The sequence below is a fragment of the Sebastes umbrosus genome, chromosome 21 (genome assembly GCF_015220745.1).
Source record: "Sebastes umbrosus isolate fSebUmb1 chromosome 21, fSebUmb1.pri, whole genome shotgun sequence".
Taxonomy (NCBI): Eukaryota; Metazoa; Chordata; class Actinopteri; order Perciformes; family Sebastidae; genus Sebastes; species Sebastes umbrosus.
This window is the reverse complement of record NC_051289.1, coordinates 25,143,785-25,161,362: the sequence shown is the minus strand read 5'-3', so window position 1 is coordinate 25,161,362 and position 17,578 is coordinate 25,143,785. Positions and strand designations below refer to the sequence as shown.

At 42.9% G+C, this 17,578-nt stretch overlaps 1 protein-coding gene across 1 annotated transcript; it reads left to right on the top strand.

Moving 5' to 3' along the window:
* The first annotated feature begins 11,307 nt into the window (after positions 1 to 11,307).
* On the top strand, positions 11,308 to 14,300 carry LOC119480329 (trichohyalin-like). The gene is made up of 3 exons (XM_037756496.1): positions 11,308 to 11,416; positions 11,967 to 12,562; positions 12,785 to 14,300. Exons 2-3 carry the CDS (start codon positions 12,062 to 12,064, stop codon positions 14,216 to 14,218), a joined length of 1,935 nt encoding a protein of 644 aa, XP_037612424.1. The 5' UTR covers positions 11,308 to 11,416; positions 11,967 to 12,061; the 3' UTR covers positions 14,219 to 14,300.
* The last annotated feature ends 3,278 nt before the right edge of the window (positions 14,301 to 17,578 follow it).

Below are 17,578 nucleotides of genomic sequence, written 5' to 3'. Positions count from 1 at the left end.
GGTACGTCGGCGTCATGGGAAAGCGCTTGTGGACACAGGTGCTACTTACACTTTATTGCATGTGAGTCTGTGGAATAAGATCAAAGGCCCCAATGAGTCCCTTGTATCATGGCAGGGTGGACCAATGTATCTTGCGAATGGCCAGCAAGCAAATCCTATTGGATGTAAAGTGCTGGAGTTCAGCATGCATGGTAACAGTTGGTTCGTACCTACCGCAGTACTGGATGCAGATGTGTTGGTGTATCCATTAGTTCTTGGTTTAGATTTTATGAGCATGAGTGGGCTCCAGGTCAACGTCCGGGACAAGGTATACTCTTTTGCTGGTGATGACACCACCAGGGTTTTCCCTTTCCAGCCTGTCCTGTGCCCTAGCGATGGTTGGGGTGTTCTGAGTGTGAGCAGTGTTGCTTTGTATACTACCTTACCACCTACATTACCGCTCTTGCCTGCTGTTAGTGATGACTGGTGTAACCTAGCTTGTATTCCTAAAGGTGATGACTTACCCAGTCTGCTCCATACTGCTGTTGCAGACAGTGGTTTAACAGGGAGGGAGGCTGAGAAATTGTACCAACTCTTGCTAAACAACCCGCGGGTCTGCACCACCACTTTAGGCCGTACCTCTGTGCTGAAACATAAAATCAAATTAAACAGTGATGTTGTGGTTACCCAGCGCCCCTATCGATTACCCCTACAAAAGCGGAAGATGGTTAAGGAGCAGATCGAAGAGATGCTTCAACAGGGTATCATTGTACCTTCCCATTCACCATGGGCATCCCCGATTGTAGTGATGCCTAGAAAAGATGGTGGAACACCCCGATTTTGTGTTGATCTCCGCCGTGTTAATGAACGTAGCGAGGGAGATGCCTATCCTCTACCAACGATTTCTGAGATACTTGAATCTCTGGCAAGTTCAGCTGTGTTCACCACCTTAGATCTCAACAGTGGTTATTGGCAGGTAGAAATGGACCCGGAAAGCCAGCACCTCACGGCATTCGTCACATGTTTTGGATTATTCCAATTTCGGGTTATGCCTTTCGGCTTGAAGGGAGCTCCAGCTACCTTCCAAAGGCTAATGACTCAAGTGCTGAGGAGCTGCCTAGGAGAGTGCTGTATGGTGTACTTGGATGACATCATAATCTATTCCAAAGACGTCCAGAATCACTTTCATGACGTCCAGCAAGTGTTTGATTGCCTCCAGCAGGCTGGCCTTACACTCAATATTAAGAAATGCCACTTCTGTTGTCCCGAGCTTAAATTCCTGGGTCATGTAGTGAGCAAGGAGGGAGTGCAGGCAGATCCAGCAAAGACAGAAGCACTTTGTGACTATCCTGTGCCTAGAAACCTCAAGGAAGTTCAAAGGTTTTTGGGTCTGGCTGGATGGTACCACCGTTATGTCCCTAACTTTTCAATGATTGCGGAGCCCCTGAATGCGCTGAAAAAGAAAGGAGTCGTGTTTAAGTGGTCAGAGGAGTGTCAGAAGGCATTTCAATGTCTTAAAGACCATCTGACCTCTCCTCCTGTCCTTGGTCACCCTGATATGTGTAACACATTTGTCGTCTACACCGATGCAAGTTCTACGGGTCTAGGGGCAGTTTTGGCTCAGAGATCGAACACTTCCTCTAGAGAAGAGGTTATCGCTTATGGCAGCCGCTCTCTAACAAGGTCAGAGCAAAATTACTCCACGACAGAACGGGAATGTCTGGCTGTGGTGTGGAGTCTGGAGAAATGGAGACACTATCTGGAAGGGAAACCTTTCGTTGTTGTCACTGACCACTCTTCGTTGTTGTGGGTCTTTAACACCAATAAAGCTAGCTCCAGGCTTATACGCTGGGCACTGCGTCTGCAGGAATTTTCTTTTACGATTGAATATCGTAAGGGTAAGTTGAACAACGCACCGGATGCTCTGTCGCGGGCCACTGGTCCGGCCTCCCTTGCATTGTACACTCGTTCCCTGACACGGGATGAGAAGTTTGTACCTTTTCCTCTGACTGATGAGGATGTCTGGAAAGCCCAGAGGAGTGATCCAGACATCCAGAAAATATATCAGGCACTGCTCACTGATGACAAACCTGGCGGTGAAGCAGACTCCGGTTTTGTCATTTTGGAGGATACGGTTTACAGGAAAACCAAACATCTTGACCGTGGTGACCTATACCAGGTATATGTTCCACAGTCACTTCGTCCAGTCGTCTTGCATGCATACCACGATAACCCTTTGAGTGGTCATTTTGGACGATATAAGACCCAGCAAAGGATTCGTGAAGTTGCATACTGGCCGAAAATATGGACAGATGTCGCAGAATATGTAAGATCTTGTACTATTTGCCAGAAATATAAACCTGAGTCCAGGAAGCCTGCTGGCTTGCTCCAGCAGACAAAGGTAACGGAGCCATGGGAAATGCTTGGTTTGGACCTCATGGGCCCTCTGCCTCGCAGTTCCCTGGGAAACACCCAATTACTTGTTGTGGTAGATTATTATAGTCGTTGGGTTGAGTTGTTTCCTTTACGTAATGCTACTGCTTCCACAATCAGCAAATGTCTGCGGAAGGACATCTTTACACGTTGGGGTGTTCCAAAACATGTCTTATCAGATCGGGGACCTCAGTTCACATCAGAGGTTTTCAAAGAGCTGTGTGATAGCTGGGGGGTTGTCCATAAACTCACAACTGCCTATCATCCACAGACTAACATGACTGAGCGTATTAACCGCTCACTAAAAAGCATGATAGCTTCGTATGTTGGAGAGAAGCATAAGAGTTGGGATCGTTTCATACCGGAGTTGCGTTTTGCCCTGAACTCCGCAGTCAATGAAGCCACCGGCTTTTCCCCAGCTGAGTTGCTGCTTAGAGGATCTTTGAAGGGACCTTTTGCCAGAGCTTTTGAGCCCTCTTCTCAGGTCCCACGTGCGCTGAAAAATGTCCAAGCTCTGGTAGAGTCCAATCTGGCACAGGCAAAAAGGAAACCGGCTCATACCTACAACAAAAACAGGCGACATGTCACATATGAAATGAAGGATAGGGTCTGGATGAAAGCCCATCCCGTCTCCAAGGCTTCCAAAAATTACACAGCTAAACTGGCCCCACGATGGATTGGTCCGTACCGCATTGTTGAGCAGGTAGGCCCTGTGAATTACAGGATTGTGCGTGAGGACACCGGAAAGGATCTAAGGGTGGTTAATGTGTGTGATTTGAAGGAGTGTCGCCCAATCTCTGTTGAAGTGGAGGCTCAGGAGAGAGAGGCGGTCATGCGCATTTTTATGGACAGTGACACTAGTGATGAGGATGAATTTATGGGTTTTTTGTGACATTGTATTAAAGGTAAATAACTGTCGAAAGGATGTGTGTAAAACACCTTGGAGGCGGTGTTTATTATATGGGGGAAGGAGTGTGGCAGCTGCCAATAATCTGGTGCTTGCTGTTGTTTCCCTTTTCCCTGGTGTTTTTTTGGTTGAGTTGCTGAGTGATTAGAGGCTTATTCAGTTCACCTGTTGCGCAGGGTGTGGGGACTGGCTCTTAAATGATAGTTGAGAGCAGCTTGGTGCATTCCCCTCTTGGCCAATCAGGGTGTAACGACGCCCTTTCTGTAGGGCTTAAAAGAGGAGGGAAACTGCACACCCAGGGTCATTCTGATCTCTCCTTCACTCAATGCAACATGTGTTATCAGCTTTACCAGAAACTCTGGTCTGTTTTGGGCCCTTTTGGGATTCTGTGATCTTTGTGTTTTGTTTGTTGAGAGTGTTGACTCTCCTAGTTGGGGAAACAAGTTAAGTGCCAACCAATTGGGTTACCTGCACTGGGACGTTTAGGTACTATTTGTGCAACGATCTGGCTTGCCTTACAATAGCCTAACGCCTGCAGGCTGTATTTTTGTATTCTATTCATTTGTTGATTTTCAATGAAACCCTTTATACCCATTTCTTTTAGTGTATTTTATTTGGGAAAACTTTAAAGGAGGGTAAAAGGAAAAGCAAAACCAATATTTCAGTTTCCTTAATTGTTTGTTAATATAGAGGCATTTGTTCATTATTGAAGAGGCATTTGTTCATTATTATTATTAAGAAGGCATTTTATTTTATATTATTATGTGGATGGGAACTGTTTTTCAGTCTTCTGACTCAGTACCGCCACAACGTTACGTTTTGTGCAGAACGTAACAACAGGTGCAGTTTGCGTTGGTTCAGGGGGCCGTAGCCAAAAATGCATGTAGGGATATCTTTATTTTTCATATAAACACAGAACTAATTTATTGTAATAATGAATAATATCGACCTTATTGTGTCTTCATATTGACAGATTAAGAAGCCAACGAGATAAGAAGATAGATTTGTGGTCTTCCGGGGGACATTTTACCACCTAAAAGGGGCCCTGGTCCGGGGTTGGACTTTCTTAAAAGTACTTTAATGTTCTGTGTGTTTGTTTGACCAATCAGCGACGGTCATCGCTGCAAACTCCACCCCGGAAGTCCCTGTACTTTCAGAAAGTACGACCCCCCGATCAGGGCTTTTTTGGGGGTAAAATGTCCCAAGAACTTAATTTAGACACCGTGGTCCCTGCAGTCGAAATGCAATGAGCTCCTCAAAAGGTTCCTAGTTTCGGGGTGGAAGTTCCTGTAAAAACGAAGCTCAAGTACAGGAACTTTCAGGGTGGAGTTTGCAGGGATGACCATCGTTGATTGGTCAAAACACACACACACAACGCCGCTGCTTCAACTCGTGGGTGCTGAGGTGGACCAAATAACACTAGGTGCAGCAGACGCCTCCGTTCGTCTGTGAAGTTGGTGCAGTAATATTAAGTTTAAATGTAAAGTAGTAATTAGTCCGAGCAGCGCTAACAAAACATAAACCAGCCGGTAGTGCGCCATCTTTGTTATTATCTGGTGCACGCTCATTACACAAAGCACCGATAGGCATGAAATGCGGAGAGAGGACGTCTCTGTTTTACACACCCACACAGACACAAAGGAACCAGAGCTTTTACAAATCTGCACCTTAGAAGGCAAAGAATCCGTTTTTGTGACACAAAGCTCAGTGTGCGTTTGGACGAAGAACATCTGTATACCTGTAGACGTACCTGTACCTGTCTACTTTATTAATCTTCTGCATTTAACCCGTCCAAACACTCCGTACACAAACACACCAAAAGGGGGAGAGAGGCCTGAGGGCTCAATAGCAGGAGCTTCTTAAGCATCTGATCCTGACTTCTGGTTGCCAGCTGTTATTCTGCCAGAGATGTTTTGTGCCATCTGGCCAGAGATTCAAACCGGCAACCTTCGGGCTACCTACCGCCCAAGCTGCACCCCCAGCCCGACCTAATACAGCAGGCTAGAACCGGCCCAGCAGAACGGTGTATTAGTGGGACTGAGCCAGAGTAAACTCCAGTGTGCGTCTACCTTGAGGTCTCTGTAGACGACGAAGCGGTTGTGCATGTGCTCCAGACCCAGGATGATCTCAGCGGCGTAGAAACGCATCTCTTTCTCTCGCTGAACACGCCGTGCTGAGACAGGTGGTAGTGCAGGTCGCCACCTGAACACACACACACACACACACACAGAGAGACATACACAACACAGAGTAGGTCAGTATGACCTCATGATACCTGAATCAATACCCATCAATACGCTGTGGTAATCCTCTCAGAGGGGAGAGAAGGAGAATCGATGGGAGGCCTTCTGTGACTCTCCACCCCGACTGTCTCCGTCTTCACGTGCATCGACGAGCTGTATTTATAGCCTCATACTGTATCATGATGACTGTGTTGGCTTTAAAAAGGTGACTCAGGGCTTTGATCGGGAGTTTAACCTCTCATGAAGCTCAGAAAAACGGCCGCTCGCCGGTAAAAACCCTTAAGAGGAAGTAGGAGACGATGGCTGAGTAATCCAATCTGTGTGTCTCAGCCTGGAGTTTAATCTGGGGCAAGGACGGGGTCAAAGGTCATCCTACCGTTCATGAGGTCCAGGATGAAGCAGAGCTTGTCGGGGGTGTGGAAGGCGTACGTCATGCACACGATGAACGGGCAGTCCTGCAGACACGGAGAGTCAGAGTCAGAGAGATTAAACCAGATCACAAACTGACTCGTTCTGTTTTCATCAGATCATTTACTGAGGTCAAAGTACAAATACAACAACGTACAAGTACTCCATTACCAGTACAAGTCCTGCATTCACAATTTTACTCAAGTAAAGTACTCATTGTGCAGTAAAATGTACTTAAAGTATCAGCAGTAAAAGTACTCATTGTGATAAGGTTAACATGTTTTTTTTTTATGTAAAATCTTATTCTGTAAGGTAACTAAAAAGTACAAGTCACTCTGAAATGTAGTGAAGTAGAAATAAATAAAGAATGATGAAATGGATATACTATATGTATATAAATAACTGTAGGTATGACTCATTAACCTGTGCGTACATGGAGGGATGTGTGTAATATTATTGATGTAGTTTGAAGGAGTGTGAATGATGCGGTCGTGTTAACCTAACCGGTCGTCCAGTCTGACGTGAGTGGTGTAATGTAAGATAAACAGCTCGTATATTACCTGTCAGTGAATGTTGATTAATTCACTGTGTGATGCAACCTTCTTTAATGAATCTCCTCTGAGTTCTAACACACTGAGTGTTTCCTGAACGTAGTGAAGCAGCTGCAGGTGTGAGTGTGTACGACTCACCCCTGTGCTGACTAACGACAGCATGATTCTCTCGTTGAGTGCTAGAGTCTCCCCCTGCTTCATCTTGATCCTCTTCTTGTCCAGACACTTCATGGCGTACCTGACATTCAGACAACAAAACGCCACAGGTTACACACCGTTGGCAAAGGTCACGGCGCGGCGACCTGACCGTGTCCCTTTACAGACGTTTATTCTGCGTCCTTACATCTTCCCCGTGTCGGCCTTCCTGCAGCCGTACACCTCGCCGAAGCCGCCCCTGCCGATGATCCGATGCACGCTGAAGTCGTTCATGGTCAGCTGAGGATGGACAGAAGGAGAGGACGGACTTAAACAGACAAGAACCCCAAAACAACCTGTTCAAACAAAGTCAGGTGTGAAAGCTGTCTGGTACGGTCCGATTAGACGGGTTTATCGGCTATCGGTGATTGGATCAGTACATCGCTGGTTGCTGTTTTTTTCTGCGAATTTTGTCATTTTATTTTGCAAATTGAATAGTCTGCTTCCGAAGATATGGAGGACTGAACCAGCCAAATAAACAAATAAATAAACAAATAAATAAATGTAGCATTAAATGTAGCAAAAATAATATTAAAAATAAATGTAGCCATTAATTAATTGATAAAATGTAAAATTGATATTTCTGTTTTAATTTGCTTCTTAATTTATTTATCTTCGCAATAATTCCCTTATTTATTTACTCTTTTGTTTAGTTTTCCCTTTATATTTATTTATGTTTACTTTTAATCATTTTTTTATTTATTTGCATTTATTTGTATATTTTTATTCATTTTTTAATTAATTAATTAATTATTTATTTTATAATGTAAGTATTTATGTAGCTATGCATATTTATTTATTTCTGTATTCTCTTTATACATTTCTGATTAATAAATAACTAAAAAATAAATGCAAAAATAAATAAATACATTTAAAAATTCATAAAGATAAATACATAAATAAATAAAAGGGAAAATTAAACAGAAGAGTAAATATATAAGGGAATTAATAAGATAAATAAAGACAAATAAAACAGAAATATAATTCCCTTATTTATTTACTCTTCTGTTTAGTTTTCCCTTATATTTATTTATGTGTTTATTTTTTATTGATTTATAAACTAATTAATTAATTAATTAGCATTTATTTTCTAATATTTATTTTAAGATGTATGTATTTATTTATTAATGCATGATTTTCCCTTTGCATTTCACCCCTTATTTATTTCCCCAAACTTATTTATTCCTGTATTCTCTTTACTGTGTATATTTCTGATTAATTAATAAATAAATAAAAAAAGAAATGCAAAAAGAAATACATTTAAAAATAAATACATAAATAAATAAAAGGGAAAATTAAACAGAATAATAAAGAAATAAGGGAAATAATACAAAGATAAATGAATAAAACACTGTTCTGATTTTGACCCTGATGATGCAGGTTGAGTCCAATGAATGAGCTACCTGTCAGCCCGTATGATGTAATGTTTACACCTCTTGGTTCATTTGTAGTAAGTCAGTGTGAACATGAAATGGACTGGAACTAAAAGGCAACAGTGCATCTTTTATTTCTGTGTTTTGGTCTGGACCAGATGTTTTCATACGGAGGCGAGAGAGCTGAGGCAAAGATAGATGTCATAACGCAGTCAAATCTAAAAACACGCAGACATGAAACACACATTTTAGGTTCAGTTTGAATTACACTTTCCGAGGGTTTCATAATTTCCGACGTCCACCACAAATAAACTCCCAGAAATCCACTTAGAAATCAGAGGAAAAAGACGCTCCTTATATTACAGAACTGGCTTGAGAATAGTCACGTTTTTAACTTTTCTTCAGTATCACAGTGATAGTTGTCTGTACATCCATGAGTACACTGCAAACAGGAGCTGCTACTAGTTAATTTGGCATACCTTTAATGATGCTAATTTGCAAATATGGGTTTAAAAGTCTAAGCTAAGTGTTGAGTGAGAGTGGTGTGAAAAAACAACGGCTTGTATATCCGCCGTCCTCGCTCTTCCTGTTGCCCTTTCCTGAATGATGGATACAGATTACCGCCGCCTGCTGGTGTGGAGAGTTATTTCGCAGAACGTACGTGCTAACTGGCCGTCAGCTTCAGTGTTTGAGGTGTGTTCAAATGCAACTTGTCGGCCAAAACAAAGGAGACGTGAGGCGACGCAACAGTCGGCCTTCGTCACCGCTAGTTCTCTGATGTCGGCTTGGTCTCACGATGCATCGACACTGTTCTTCTATTCCTGGACACTCTCCTCTATCCATGCATATACAGATCATCTGAACCTCTGGACCAAATGAACCAAACTACAGGTTGAGAAAGTGACGTTTAAAGCGTGTACTCACATGGATGTTGAGCTCCACGTTCTTCCACTGGCAAAAACGAGTAAACTTGTCACTGAGGGAAGAAAAAAAAAAAACACAGAATATAATGTGAATTTACTGTATTAGGTGAAGACATGATGAAACTATTCCATCCTTCACCTCTCTCACCAGCCTCACCTCTCAATGAACTTCTGGAAGATCTTTCCTCTCAAGCTGTCGCAGATCTCCACTATGTATGGCTGCAGGGGGACAGACAGGTTTCTCTCAGTTACTGTGAGTGTGAATACATCCTCATGCAGTGTTGAAGTTAATTCACTTCACAGAAACGTCACAGAAGACGCCTCTTTGTTTCCACCTTACTACATTTGAGCGACACTGAGGGGCTCATAGAAACACACAGGAAACACTGACATGTAGTCAGCGAGGAGCTCCAGAAGAAGAGCCATGTTGTCTTCAGACGGAAGAAATAGTTGATTAGATTTACTGAGCTGAAAGAAAACAACCCTTGTTTTTAAAGTTGATTTTCCTGGGTGGCCTTTATGGCAATTTATGCTCCTCTCTATAAATGTATAATTACCAACGGCACGAATCGGGAGAATCTGAAAACAATGTTGACTCCCCGAGCTCGCACCCAAAGTTCAGCTGTGACGAATCCCCGCGTGGCGAATAGAAACGGGGCAGCCAGCCAGGCACGGAGGGCAAGAATGGAGGAATATTATTGTGTCTGACTGAATTCTCTGAACTGTAAAACACAAGTTCACGCTTGAATCGACACCTCGGGAGGAAAAGCACCGTCTCGGAAACACGTTTCCAACCAAGCAGGCATATCGGGTGTGTTTTAACAGGTAGGCTATATAGTGTAGAGCAGGGGTCTCCGACAAGTAGCTCGCTACCCGCTGACCGTATGGATATACATTTAGCAACACAAAGTCTTTTTGTGAACCTGTTTGAATTTCTATCCAATCAAATTCACAGACATCCCGCCTCCTTCCGACACAAAATGATGTCAATTAAACGAGTTACGCTGCGTTCAAGTTCGGTTAACATCAGGCCGGTGGTTCACAAACTATTTTCCTAAAACCTCGAACAAAATCTTCAGTTTGAATAAATGAATTCAGTGTATTAAATGAGCTATTTGTTTTATTGAATCAACTTTCTTTAATGAATAGAACTCGTCAGTTTCGTCAACATAAATAAAGTGATGATGACAGATTTGCCAACCTAATGCAGTTACATAATATGATCTTTTACTTATTTACCATAATATGATACGACTAAATTAATTTACTATAAAAAAGCCAAAATACATTTTTTTTTTATTGTGATTAAAAAAATTTTTTTATAGTGATAATACAGTTATGTGACATAAATTTATATTTCTGTTTTAATTTGTTTCTTCATTTATTTATATTTGAATTAATTATTTTATTTATTTACTCTTCTGTTTAATTTTCCCTTTTATTTATTTATTTATTTATTTTTATGATTTTTTAAAATGAATTGATTATTTTTTTTGCATTTATTTATTTATTAGAAATGTATAAAGAAAATAATACAGAAATATATAAGTTTGGGGTAATAAATACGGGGTGAAATGCAAAGGGATAATTGAGCAAAATAAATACATTAATTTTAAAATAAGTATAGAATAAAAAATGCAAAACATTAACAAAAATAAAAACATAAATAAATAAAAGGGAAAATTAAACAGAACAGTAAATAAATAAGGGAATTAATACAAAGTATAAATAAAGCAAATGTGAGCATGGCTCACTATTTTTATACTGTAAAATACATTTGTAGAATCTTTTGTAATATACAAAATCTGAACATGTTTATGAACCTATTGTATTACATTTTTATATATAGATAAATGAAAAAAAAAACTTTGAACCTCCATTTTTCAGTTTTTCCGTCTGGAGAAGTCATGTGACCACAGTGCAATGTGACATCACATTTTGAAAAGTGACATCACATCACATTCTGAAATGTGACATCACATCCTGAAACGTGACATCACATCACATTCTGAAACATGACATCACATTCTGAAACGTGACATCACATCAGAATGTGGCTTAGTGACATCACATTAAACAGAATGTGGCTTAGTGACATCATAAAGTCACTAGAATGTTGTGTGTGCACCAGTAGAAGCTCCTGCAGTCTAACAACTCAGTTATAGTCGAACCTTCACCAGAGAAGCATCTCTCAGTGATAACAGAGCGTGTGACCAGAGCGACAGTTAGTCAATCTACTACATACCTGCTATAGCTACTTCAATACAGCGTTACTACTGTATTGTCCTCGTATAATACTGCTGTATTATACTCCGTACAGCGTTACTACTGTATTATACTCCGTTACCACAACTAACACCTCCGTTGTGCTACGATGGAGAAGATCGTCCGTTCAAGAAACGAGGTGAGATCTTCTCAGCCAGACACCTTTAAACACACTTTGTTCAGCGTTACACTGATCTAGGCCTTTAAACACACTTTGTTCAGCGTTACACTGATCTAGGCCTTTAAACACACTTTGTTCAGCGTTACACTGATCTAGGCCAGCCCACATCTTCATCTGCTTTTTAATCTTTTGTCTAAACTTTTGACAAATGCATGAGCAGTATAAGATACGTATGTGGACTAAAACAGGGCTGTTTTTTACAGTTAAATTAACAAAAAACAGAACTGAAAACATATTCTAAGCTTCACCAAAAGATTTTAGATCAACCTGATCTCCAAAAAACTGATCTGAAACTGAAGTTATTGACAGTATAAATGGTGTTCTGTGTGTATAGTATAAAGGAAACAGTAGAAAGATGTGATTCTGTGGTGTGAGGCTGAACTTGGCTAGACTCTTGTGACCAACTGAATCAGTGCGTTTCAGAAAAAGTAGCTTCACAGTGCTCTTTAGAAGCAGATGGAGTTGGCTTCAGTACTTTCAACTGTCTCTTTGTGTGATCCAACGTTAGGACGGGACTGTTTTCTCAACCTTTACATTTGTGTCTTTCAGTCACTTAACCAAGAGCTGGTTGAAGCCGCTACCCAGCAGGCTCCCAGCAAGGAGATGCAGTATCTCAGGAGAGCCCTGATGGACGTCCAGAAACAGAACTTTGAGCACGCCGCTGAAACCGCTGCCCTGAGGGAGCAGATGGCCGCCAAGGAGTCCAGCTGGGAAGAGGAGAAGATGAGGATCCTGAAGGCTCTCAAGTTAGAGAGACTCATCAGGGAAGAAGCCCAGAAGGGCCTCAAAGGACAGGATGAGCACAACCCTGACCTCCAGGTTCAACTCCTCCAGACTCCCAGCAATCAGCTGAAGGACTCTCACCAGCACAACACTGAGCTGGCCGCCGAAATCGCTGCCCTGAAGCAGCAGATGGCCGCCAAGGAGTCCCGCTGGGAGCTGGAGAAGAACAAGATGCTGACACAGGTTCAGATCTACCTGCAGAACAAGGAGCAGGAGAATCAGAAGGTGATCAACTCTCTCAGGCAAAGTCTTCTTGAAAAGCTGAGTGGAACGATGATGGTCAAACAGACTCCCAGCAACCAGCTGAAGGACTCCCACCAGGTCACCGAACTGGCCGCCGAAAACGCTGCCCTGAGGGAGCAGATGGCCGCCAATGAGTCCAGCTGGGAAGATGAGAAGATGAGGATCCTGAGGGCTCTCAGGTCAGAGAGACTCATCAGAAAAGAAGCCCAGAAGGACCTCAAAGGACAGGACAAGCAAAACCCTGACCTCCAGGTTCAACTCCTCCAGACTCCAAGCAACCAGCTGAAGAACTCTCAACAGGTCACCGAGCTGGCCGCCGAAAACGCTGCCCTGAGGGAGCAGATGGCCGCCAATGAGTCCAGCTGGAAAGACGAGAAGATGAGGATCCTGAAGGCTCTCAGGTCAGAGAGACTCATCAGGAAAGATGCCCAGAAGGACCTCAAAGGACAGGACAAGCAAAACCCTGACCTCCAGGTTCAACTCCTCCAGACTCCCAGCAACCAGCTGAAGGACTCTCATCAGCACAACACTGAGCTGGCCGCCGAAATCGCTGCCCTGAAGCAGCAGATGGCCGCCAAGGAGTCCCGCTGGGAGCTGGAGAAGAACAAGATCCGGATGGCTCAGAGAGCCATCAAGATACAGGCTCAGAAACAGGAGGTGACCGACTCTCTCAGCCAAAGTCTGTTTGAAAAGCAGAATGAGATCATGATAGTCAAACAGACTATCAGCAACCAGCTGAAGGACTCTCAACAGGTCACTGAGCTGGCCGCCGAAAACGCTGCCCTGAGGGAGCAGATGGCCGCCAAAGAGTCCGGTTGGGAGCTGGAGAAGAACAAGATCCTGATACAGGTTCAGAACGACCTGCAGACCAAGGAGCAGGAGAAACAGGAGGTGACCGACTCTCTCAGTCAAAGTCTGCTTGAAAAGCAGAATGAGATTGTGATGATCAAACAGCTCTGGACTGAAAAGTGTATAAAGGCCTGTGAAGCTTGGAAGGAGGAGAACAGGGAGATCAGAGAGACCTGTGAGAGAGAGCTCCAATCTGCACTTGATCAAAAGAATCTGATGGTCAAATCTCTGCAGGACGAGTCGGACAGGAAGGTGAGCCAGGTCGTCCTGGAAAAGGATGATCTGATCACCCGAATGACGACAGCCAAGATGGCTCTGGAGGCCGAGTGGACAACGAAACTCGCCGCTCTGGAAGATCAGACTCTAAAGAACGAGGTCCGGCTGAAGGAGAAGGAGATGCAGCTCCTCCAGAGCGAGGTCCGGCTGAAGGAGAAGGAGATGCAGCTCCTCCAGAGCGAGGTCCAGCTGAAGGAGAAGGAGATGCAGCTCCTCCAGAGCGAGGCCAAGTGGTCAACGAAGCTCGCCCCTCTGGAAGATCAGATCCGGCTCCAGACCGACACCACCACAGACCTCCAGGCACAACTCCTCCGCCTCCAGGAGCTCCACCAGAAACTTGACCTGGGAGCACTGCAGATGACCGCGGAGGAGATGAATGCCAAGAAGAAGGAGTTAAAGAAGCTGATTGTGGAGAAGGAGAAGGAGGAGAAGAGACAGAAGAAAGAGAGGGAGGAAAGAGAGAAGAGAGAGAAGAAGGAGAGTGAGGAAAGAGAGAAGGAGGAGTTGAAAAGTGTGAAGAAGGAAAAGGAGGCTCTGGAGAAAAAAGAGAAGGAGGACTTGAAAAGGGAGAAGAAGGAGAGGAAGGAGAAAGAGAGGAGAGAGAAGTAGCATCCTTTCTCTCCACATTCTTCCCCCATCCCCCTTCTGACCATCCTGCCCCTTCACCCCCTACACCCCCTACACCTACACCTACACCCCTACACCCTACACCCACACCCCCTACACCCTACAACCCCTACTCCCTACACCTACACCCTACCTGCTCTATGTGAAGTGATTTCACCCTCCTCCCCACAGTGACGTGGTCGCCTCCTACCATCACCCCTCCATACTCTCTCCCTCCTCCCCACAGCGACATGGTGGCTGAGTGATTCGGCCCTTGTCTGCTGGGTTGAATCCGGGTGATCCGGTTTCCTCCCATAAATCATAGTATATAGTATATCATTAAAAAAAATATTAAAAAGTCATAGTATATAGTATGTCATTCAAAAAAATATTAAAAAGTCATAGTATATAGTATGTCATTAAAAAAAATATTTAAAAAATCATAGTATATAGTATGTCATTAAAAAAAATATTAAAAAGTCATTGTATATAGTATGTCATTAAAAAGAATATTTAAAAAAGTCATAGTATATAGTATTTCATTAAAAAAAATATTAAAAAGTCATAGTATATAAGCCCAATATAAGCTCGTGTGTGTGTGTGTGTGTGTATAATTCATACCCTCACATGTGTTGAGGGTGTGAAGTACCAAAATAAGTGAAGTGTACAGTATTTCTAGTCAGTCATTGTCGACCAACACTGACCGGCGATCAAATCAGTTGTTGTGCTGAGAGTTCAGCTGTTTTCATTCCATTATTCTTTTACTGTTTCAGGTTATACAAATATTATTTTGAAAAATAATATCCGTATATTGCACAATAACATTAATATGTGATAAATGTGTAGAAAGGTTGTAGTTTTACCTGGAAGAGAGTCGGGGGAACCTGTTTCTTTGCTAGGTGGCTGTGCACGTGGTCCACGGCTTTCTTAGAAAATGGCTGAGACAAAGAAGAACAAATAAAAAGGAAGGGTCATTAAAAACAAAACAAAAAATGCAGCTTTACCAGTATTTTCACTTCTGTTTTCTGTGTGTGAGGATGTACAGTCCCCTAGTGCAACATGACCAGGACGCTACCACCAACAACAACACTAATATCTGTGTTTAATAACTTCCTCTCTTCAGACAGCAGCTCACTCATATGGACGACGGACGACGGTAGAGGAGCTGTGAGGATCTTCCCATCATCACTCTGGGTTCCAGTATGTGCTCGGATGTTTAACTTAACAATAAATCCACTTTCTTTGAGTTAGTAAATCATATGTACAGTTATTTTATTATATTATCAACTGATCCTGGGGTCAAGTCTGTGACTTCATCTGGACAACATTTAGGAATTATGTCAACTTGATAAAAAAAACAACAACTGAGAAATCAACAAACACTACTGTTGAACAGTTAATAATCAGCTGTTCTATTGATGCTTTCTTCTTTCCTTCAGTAATAACTATTATATTATATTATTATTACTTATAACAGAGATAAAAACAGAATAATTCAGACACCAAATCATTTATTTACATCTAACATCCAACATCTAACATCTAACATCTAACATCTAACATCTAACTCAACTGTAGAGGGAAAACCATAGAAATATGAAATAGGAGTAGAAGGGTCGTTGAACTGTTCGACTATTACAAAAGAAAATGCTGATTGTTGTCATGGTGACAACAGAATGGGGCCATAAAGTGTGTGGTCGCAGCTCGCCGGTAGAGAACGGACGCAGCGCCAGGAGACAGCTGGCTGGCTAGTTAGCTAGGTAGCTTCTCCCCAGGCTCAACGCCACACTGCTTACAGAAAACTTGAGAAAAAAGTCGTCACTCATCTGGCGATAGCGTTGTGCTTTCCTACGCTGTGACAAGAGTGTGTGGACGTAGCATTAAGTTGTTCAGTTTGACTCATTTCCTCTGGCTCTCTATGCTTAATAACGTTACTGTGTACTGTGTGTGAATGCGGCCGTGACGGCGCCCTCACGTGTGAACAGGACAGCAGCTCCTTCATGATGTAGCCGTCGTAAATCTGCCGGCTGCGGCTCAACCTCTCCTCCTCCGAGTCCAGCTTCTCGTAGTCCTTAATCTGAAACACACGAGACACATGAGGTCATCGTCAACGCCGCAACAAAACAACGCTTCCTGGGAGGGCTAAAACCCAGAATGAGCGGGATTACAGGCCTAATCTCTCACCCATCCCACGATGCCCTCTAATCCCACGCACGCACGCACGCACGCACGCTCGCACGCACGCACACACACACACACACACACACACACACACACACACACACACACACACACACACACACACACACACACACACACGACTTACTTCTTCGTAGAACTTGAGCTGTGGCATGGCCTCGTCGATCTCATTCATACAGAAGTCCTTGAACAGCAGGAAGCCTGGAGGACACAACGGAGAGAGACTCAGTGAAGAGAAACAAGCCACACTAGTGATACAGACACTCACTGCTGGTTACAGTGAACTTGATGCCACTGATACAAGTCTGCTATGTTTGGTTTTAGAGGAGACGCTGATGGTGCAGACTGAAATATCTCAACCATATCGGATGGATAACCGTAACATCTGGTAGATATCTACAGCCTCCTGAGGATGAATCCTACAGACTCTGGTGATCCTCTGACGTCATTATCATGACGATGAGTTGTAGGTCAGTGACGTGACAACGTGACAACGTGACAACGTGACAACGTCACCGGTAACACAGCGAGACGCCTCTCTCAAAATTTAACAATAAAAACATTACATTTAAACGCTAGACTTGAGTACAGGTTTGTTGGTAGCTCTCTTGAAAGTAGTCTTTGTTTCACTTTCAGTTCCCGTTGCAAAATATTCTATCCATCTACTGTAGGTAAAACACTGACCTCATACAACCCCACTGAGAAACATCCAAACTATCCCTTTAAATGTGCTTTTACAGTTGAGTTTTAGCATGAGGAGACAGGAAAACCCTCCCTTAGAGTTAATGGAATCATAGTGCTATACATGTAATGTAAAGGGGGACATCAGCCCAGGGCACTTAAAGTAATACAAATAAATGAGGTTACCAGTAATAAACCGGCTCCCTCGTCTGAAGTCAACGGGTTTTGAAGTGTTCATTTTGTCAATAAAAGATTTGACGATAAGTATTCGTTGATGTCTTTTTTATTTCATGACCAAATAATAACAACATCGTAAATTAAAAAAATAAGACGAGACAAAATAGTCGTCTCTGTTCGGGCAGACAAGGAATGTTACTCTAGATCTTTTTTCTCTGTCTGATAGCCGACCCTTTGTTAACCGATTATTAACCATTAACAGAGATAACAAGATTAAAATGGGCTATTTAGAAAGGACCAATGTGT

Coding starts and splice junctions, on each gene's coding strand:
- LOC119480329 (XM_037756496.1), top strand. CDS start 12,062: ATGCAGTATCTCAGGAGAGCCCTGATGGACGTCCAGAAACAGAACTTT. Junction 12,563..12,784: donor AGCTGAAGGACTCCCACCAG/GTCACCGAACTG, acceptor AACTCTCAACAG/GTCACCGAGCTGGCCGCCGA.